The sequence below is a fragment of the Channa argus genome, chromosome 15 (genome assembly GCF_033026475.1).
Source record: "Channa argus isolate prfri chromosome 15, Channa argus male v1.0, whole genome shotgun sequence".
Classification (NCBI taxonomy): Eukaryota; Metazoa; Chordata; class Actinopteri; order Anabantiformes; family Channidae; genus Channa; species Channa argus.
In genome coordinates, this window is record NC_090211.1 from 4,232,063 (window position 1) to 4,238,980 (window position 6,918).

A 6,918-nucleotide genomic window follows, 5' to 3' on the forward strand; every position below is an offset into this window, starting at 1 on the left:
GACTTTTATCCGGTTCCAACCATCAACCTGTGCATGTCAGGAGGCCTCCAAACTCAAGGGCCAAGTTCAGCAGTGAAGGAATAATTCTGATGAAAAAAAAAACATTTTATTTTTTTTAATAGATCTTTTCAATAAATGTTCTACACCCTTGCACCACTTTTCTGTTATGTAATAAGAAGCTACTCCTTTTGTGGCTCTATGCTCTATGTAAAAAAAAAGCTTTATACAACCCTATTAGAACTCGCCATTTCATAATGACCTATAGTATTATGTACATTTGATTTACTCTTGATTTAAATGTGTGCAATGGTAATTTACATTTAAAAGGGTTAGTTCAAGAAGATGCTAGCATGCCATTGTCAACATAAATAATATAAAACTTTACTTTTAACAAAACCCAACCCAATGCTCAACCACCGACCATCAGACCCACCCTAACTGGAAATGACTGAGAAAAAGGCAGTTTATTACTTGTTTGCAGTTTTCAAAATAGCATTGAAAGGACTATGAGTGTAAGGGAGTAGATTCTGTAGCCAGATGACAAAATTTAGTTTTTTGTGCAGAACTGAAGCATTAGTTCAAGAAAACACCAGTTACATCATCTGGTTAATACCAACCCTACAGTGAGGCATGGTGGTGGTAGCATCCTGCAGCCAGGGGGCTCCCAAATAATCAATATAATAAATTTTTACAATACAGTATTTATGTACCATGTGAAATGTTTCTTTTGTCCATTAACATTTCTGTTTAAAAGTGATTACTTTCCTGCATTAAAGAAACCTAAACAACTTCTTTTGCACAATAAATAAAATAGTGTGGATCATAAAATCATGGAGACTTCTAAGAAATGCCTCTAACATTTAAAACAAACTGTTCAAGTCTGTGGCTTTGGAAATGCAGTTTTAAAAGTTCATAAAGTAGTGAAGAAATCCCAAAAATAGAGAAACAAAAACTTTATTTTCAACATCTTTATTTTGCACCTGTTTCCACAGTAAATTTAAACCACCTGAACTCTAAACAAAATAACCATAAATGTTAATTACTACAATTAACCTTCTTTAAATATAACAGTAGACTTGGTTTTGCTAATATATATTTGTTTTTGTTTTATAAAACACTCTAGTACTTAAATTCCATCAAAAATGAGACATATTTCAACACTTTTAACACACATTCTGCATTGATGTCATTACAGTTATCAATCAGCAGCACACACAAATTTGTTCAGTGACTTAAAAAAAAAATTCAAACCCACAAAAAACTAAATAAAAAATACTTGGTGCTCGTCACGTGAGGTACAGTATAACTTATGCCTGGCATACCAGTAGACTGAAAACGTAAACATCTACCCCATGCAAATAACATGATACATAATATAAATAATAACTGATCAACATTCTTCTACGGCATCAATTCAAAACCAGAAAACAAGGAAAATGGCAAAAAATAGTGGCTCGGAGGTCACAAAAGGGATGTGCACTCCCTGCCAAGTGCTGTGTAATGCAACCTTTTGTTTTAAAAGAAGGAGAGATTTCTATCTGACATGTGCATCACTGAGTGAAAACTCTAGTTTTTGATCTATGGTGTAGGATTCGTGGACGCAATTTCAAAAGTAGGAAAATAAAAAAAGGAAATTGGTCAATAATGGTAAATAAATTACTTTACAAATCGATGCTTCTTTAAAATGACTTCTGAATGGGAAAAGAGTTGCACAGCATCCGGACCAAAATCCAGAGGTTTATTAATGACTTATATTTAGGTTCACAAATGTTTGATCTGCAAATCATTTTTTTCATCAATGGTTAATCTGTAGCTGTTTTTTTCCCCAATTAGTGGTTTGGTCCCAAAACCTTGCAAATAATAAATGTCCTTTATCATGTTGCAGGGCCCACATCAATGCTTTCTTGTGTCTTATTTTGCCCAACTATCTGTCCACAACATAAAGATATTCATTTTAATATCATAAGACAAAGAGAACCATTATAGGTAAAGGTATCTGGAATAATCTGATTGACTGTTTGATTGCTTTTCGAGGTCTCAGACTACATGATTAACACCAGGCTAAAAATTATTATTTCCCTTCAGAGTAAAAGTCAGTAAAAATAAGAATGACGTGATGTGGAAATTGGGCCACATTAACAAGATGTTTGTTCCCTTTCTGTGAAACAAGGCTTTTCACAGAGGACGCTTTGATGAGCTCTGCAATATATTTTAAAAACATACAGTGTGAATTAGTTTAAGTGTAGATTTTTATCAGTTATTGCATTTAAAAGATGAAAAATGGATATGCTACCAAAAAAAAAGCCCAAAACAAACAAACTAACAAACAAACAAACTAACTAAGTATCTTCCAAGGCATTTTTAGAAATCATGAAGTTAAGTGACACGCAAAGCCACTGGCAGTTTGTATCTCTTGTCTATTGTATCCCTTAAACAATCACTTTGCTGAAATAATATTATACATTTGTGCTTATGTGCAACATGTAATATTTTAAACTGGATGTTTATTTTCATTATCAAACTTGTGTCTGGAACTCTCTTTTTGCATTTCCAAAGCCCAAAGTCCAAGATGCATCAATACGGACAAATATGAAATGAATGGTTCATGTCTCATAATTGGATATATCTACTTAATAATAATAATAATAATAATAATAATAATAATAATACAATAATTCCCACTCACTCAACAAACTTTCAGATGTTAGAATTTAAATAATAAAAAAAATAATCATAATCATCATAAAACTACATGACGCAGTCTGTGAGCAATACTCATTGAGGAACCTGAAGAAGCTATTATGTGAAACGTGTTGCAGACTGATTCATGTATGAATATTAAAAAAACTGAAGACCTAAAAATCGATTGAGTGCACTAAAATTTTTGCTATTCTATATCTTGGATTTTTCTGTTCCAGTTTTGAACCTTGGTGGAACACAGCTGTGTACAGAATTACTACAGATGGGTACAAAAGTAACATCCCCTTATTTGAAGTGGTAAGAAGAGTAAAACAAATATTATTTTAATTAACATATTAATTATTGTTCACTGAGCTAGTACAATTGTTTCATCATCAGAAATCAAAGGTCATTTTTGATTAATTTATCAAGGGGGATACAAACATTTGCATTGATATGATTTTCATTATATTACTGTAACTTCCTTTTTCTATACTCCTTGACCATATTTGTTACTTCTAATGGTGAAAGAACATTTGTAATAACCAAAAGGTGCATTATTATTGTTATTATTATTATCATATTAGGGTTAGAGTTTGCATGTCCTTATATTAAATTATACATAAGGCATTTTAATATTAGGTTGAAAATTTCTTTTGTTTTACTCTTTTTGCCATTTCAAAATAAGGGGTTGCAATCTTTTGCATCCAATTGTACCATTTGGACCAATTTGGGATTCAGAACTAAACAAAATGGAGCTGGAGATGTAAATCTAGCAGTAGGTGATATGGATAAAATCTATGATGATATAAATTAAGTAATGATATTAATTTATAGTGTAATAGTTTGTTTTACTATAAATTGTCTACTGGTTGACATATTTCTATTATATCTCAATTAAAGTCACCATATTATGCAGTAGTGCAACTGTATGTTTGTGAAATAACTCAGAGCCCAGGTAAATGATCTCCAGCTAAGGTTATCCTATCCTGCAGAAAGAAAATAATCCAGACCAGTCAGACTCCCATCTGACTGAATGTGGATGCAAGGTTGCCATATTTGGTCATAAAATTAATCTTTTCTTTATCTGTATCCCAACAAAACTCAAGTGACTTCAAGTCAACAAACAAATAACACTAAATAAAACCATGGTGAATTTGTTGCTCAAGTCGAGCCGACTCACTCACTGACTCCTCCTGAGCAATCACTGCCTCTTCATGCTTTTCTCTCGCTCTGCAACATCAAGGGCGGCCATGTTCTGCGAGGCGGTGATGAGGTGCAGGACGCTGATGCCAGATTTCAGCAGGCAGATTGTCCCACAGAGACCCTGCAGCCAGTAGAGCCAGGCTGCAACAGAGAGCAGACACACAGCAGCTCAACCAACAGTAGTCAGTTTGTGTAAGCAGTATGTTATGGCAACATTTAAGAAAACTGCACAATAATGTCAGCCACAAAATAATACCGAAAACTATGCTTTCGTTAAAACGACAACAGCCTGGCTAGTGATTATTTTCTTTTATCGATATTTCACATATTGTGCCAGTTGCTGTGGAACAGTGTATAGTTTTACTAAGGTAAATTATGTTTGAATAATCTTTTGGCTGGAGATCATGTACACAGAATTGTCCTAAACATTAGGGAAACATTTTTTAAATTGAGATTCAGTTTTTTTTAGGCCATATCATTTGTCACACAGCATGAAGTTAATATTTGTTGGACTGTCAATTTCTAACAGGTGCGGAATTTCTCTGATACACCCCCACCCCAAAGCCCTATTTAGACACAGCATGTTTAGTAAGTATTTTTTCAGAGTAAAGCATTTCACTTTTGGCTTTTGTGGCTTTTTAAATGGGGGAAACTAAAGAATCTCAGATTGTACCCATGTACCCACACAGACCTCCATTTTTACGTCCATCTCGTTTGAGAAGAGCCTCTCACCCTGAGAACCGGAGCAAGTATCCTCCAAATCTCTAGTTGTTAATGCAGATGTTTAGATAAATGATGAATTTTAAGGAATTCTTAAACAGATGTTTAAATAGTAGTTAGGCTAATGACAGTGATTTGGTGGTTGCCTAGCAATAACAACAAAAAAAGACAAACTGCTGTTGTTGTTTTTTTAATTGTAGGCTTCAACAAAAAAGAAAAAAAAAGACGATGCACTAAAGAGGGAGTCTACTGGAAACCGAGGCATTACAATGTCTTTAGTGCTGCAGTCTGGGGTTGTTAGTGAGGCTGTGTGGGGGTAATTAGAACAGATCAGGGGGAAAAAAAAATCTTACCATCAGGTTCCTGGATATAATGAAGAACATAGAGCAGGCAGAAGAACAGCTCGTTCCCAGCACACATCACAAACAGCACTGGCTGCAGAGCACAAAAGGTGTTTTAATATTATTACATCAACGTGAGTCACAAAGACTTTCTGTGTGAGAGACAGACAGAGCTCCTGACCTTAGATGTGTAGTAGATTCGGAGGATGGGATTGCCAGACAGGTCAATGCTCTTGTGACTGGCTGATCCCTTTATTGTAGAGCTGAAAAAACAGTGGTTTAAACAGATAAATGAGTTTAATGTGTAGCCTTGCTGTAGGCTATAATGTAGCTTTTTTGTTTGCACACATTGAGCAGGTGATGAGTAGTACACACAACAAGGATAGCTGCATACAGAAATGTCAGGTTCGGTTTCAAACAGAGGAAACAGGTCTGCAAACCCTCTAATGTAGTTCATCCACATAAAAAATATCCACCACTGTGGTGTTTCATCCACACTACAGAGCAGATGACCAGTTCACACTCACATGAAGAACTGCAGGAATATTCAGTCTGAGGTTAAAATCAATGGGGATAACAGGCTTTCATCCAGGTGAAGGGGAAGACTGGTGTACCTGTGCAGATGCAGCCAGTGGCTGGCGATGTCCAGGCACATGCTCAGCTGAAACAGGAAGGTGTAAGAGGGGTAGAGGAGAGACAGGTTCACCAGCAGGCACATGGTGGCACAGCGGTCCGTCAGCATGTCCAACATGGCGCCAAACTTCGTGGCTGAATGAAATGTAAAAACATGTCATCTAAGTGGCTAAATAGTGGTCAGCATGAAGTAATCAGCACGTTCCCAAAAAAAACAGTCTGTCTCAGCTGGGTGCAAATAAAGATTTAAGTACACAAAAGGGGAGGCACACAACTATTGGAGTAAGATAAACACATCCCCTCATGTTCAGTAGGAATCAAAGCCTTTCAGATACACACACTGATTAAGTGCCCGTGCAGCATGACCATCGAAAGCATCGAGCAAAGCACTGAGCAGGTAGCAGAACACCGCAGGCCACGGACAGCAGGGCATCAGGTAAAAAGACAGGAGGGCCAGCACCACACGGGCATAACCTGCAGGTACAAAGGACAGATTAGCTGGAGAAATTCACTCTCAGATAAGGATTATGTGAGGTCTCTTTCCAGTTGGTTATACCAGTGGTTCCACACCTTTTTGATGGTGGGGCCATAAGAAACCACATCAGTCTACTTTTAAACATCTAATCATAGTTGTTGATGCGTGAGCTGTGAGAAATTAAACAAAAAGAAGGATTTTCCTTTTAGATCATTTCATTTTAAGAATTTTCATCAGCATCAATTGACAGAGATAGATAAATAGGTAGATAAAGAGGTAGTTTTCTTTATTTACTAATGTTTGTGACATTTGTGAATAGGGTTTGGTCTGACAGAGCATCCACTGCGTCTTGCTATCGCTAAGCTAGCTAACGTTAATGTTAACCTTACATGTAGGCAGAGACGGAAAAACTCACCGATCAGATTAGGAACGAAGAGGAAAATGTTTTCCTGCGCCATCTCTGGAGTCTGGGGTGGATTCTAGTAGAACCGTGACCTCTTCTAACGTTTGGATAAACTCGTCTTTGGAGGGGAAACTGTAAAATAGACACTTGAGTTTTGTTGCACGATTACTTCCTCTTTTTTGAAGCGAAGGAAATAAGAGCACGACATCCGGCACTCTTAATTTCAAAATAAAAGCACGTGTCGACAACTACCAGTAGTACAGAATTACATTAATTACAATTATTGTGCAGAATGATTTGCAAAATTAGAGTTTGTGCAACCAACGTGTCATTATCAATGCATCTGACAGCAATTTTCAGTCATAAACACACAAATGTTAAGCTGACTCTCACAGAACAATAGCAAATATTCACATCTCAGAAGCTTGTATGAGACAATTTTCTGTCAACATCAAATTCAA

General features: G+C 36.2%; 1 protein-coding gene across 3 annotated transcripts; it reads right to left on the bottom strand.

Annotated features, from left to right (window-relative positions):
* Positions 1 to 953: 953 nt before the first annotated feature.
* On the bottom strand, positions 954 to 6,649 carry cdipt (CDP-diacylglycerol--inositol 3-phosphatidyltransferase (phosphatidylinositol synthase)). 3 transcript variants are annotated; one of them, XM_067477734.1, is made up of 7 exons: positions 6,470 to 6,649; positions 5,919 to 6,053; positions 5,561 to 5,714; positions 5,128 to 5,209; positions 4,959 to 5,040; positions 3,863 to 4,026; positions 954 to 2,199 (listed from the first exon to the last, which is right to left on the bottom strand). In XM_067477734.1, the coding sequence occupies exons 1-6, from the start codon at positions 6,510 to 6,512 to the stop codon at positions 3,884 to 3,886; spliced, it is 639 nt and encodes a 212-aa protein (XP_067333835.1). In that variant the 5' UTR covers positions 6,513 to 6,649; the 3' UTR covers positions 954 to 2,199; positions 3,863 to 3,883. The 3 variants fall into 3 exon arrangements, with proteins under 3 accessions (XP_067333835.1, XP_067333836.1, XP_067333834.1); XM_067477735.1 differs by adding an exon at positions 6,150 to 6,224 and having other exon boundaries at positions 954 to 4,026; positions 6,470 to 6,637; XM_067477733.1 differs by having other exon boundaries at positions 954 to 4,026.
* Positions 6,650 to 6,918: the final 269 nt, after the last annotated feature.

Coding starts and splice junctions, on each gene's coding strand:
- cdipt (XM_067477734.1), bottom strand. CDS start 6,512: ATGGCGCAGGAAAACATTTTCCTCTTCGTTCCTAATCTGATCG. Junction 5,715..5,918: donor TGCACGGGCACTTAATCAGT/GTGTGTATCTGA, acceptor CATTTCATTCAG/CCACGAAGTTTGGCGCCATG. Junction 5,210..5,560: donor CACTGGCTGCATCTGCACAG/GTACACCAGTCT, acceptor CTGTTTTTTCAG/CTCTACAATAAAGGGATCAG.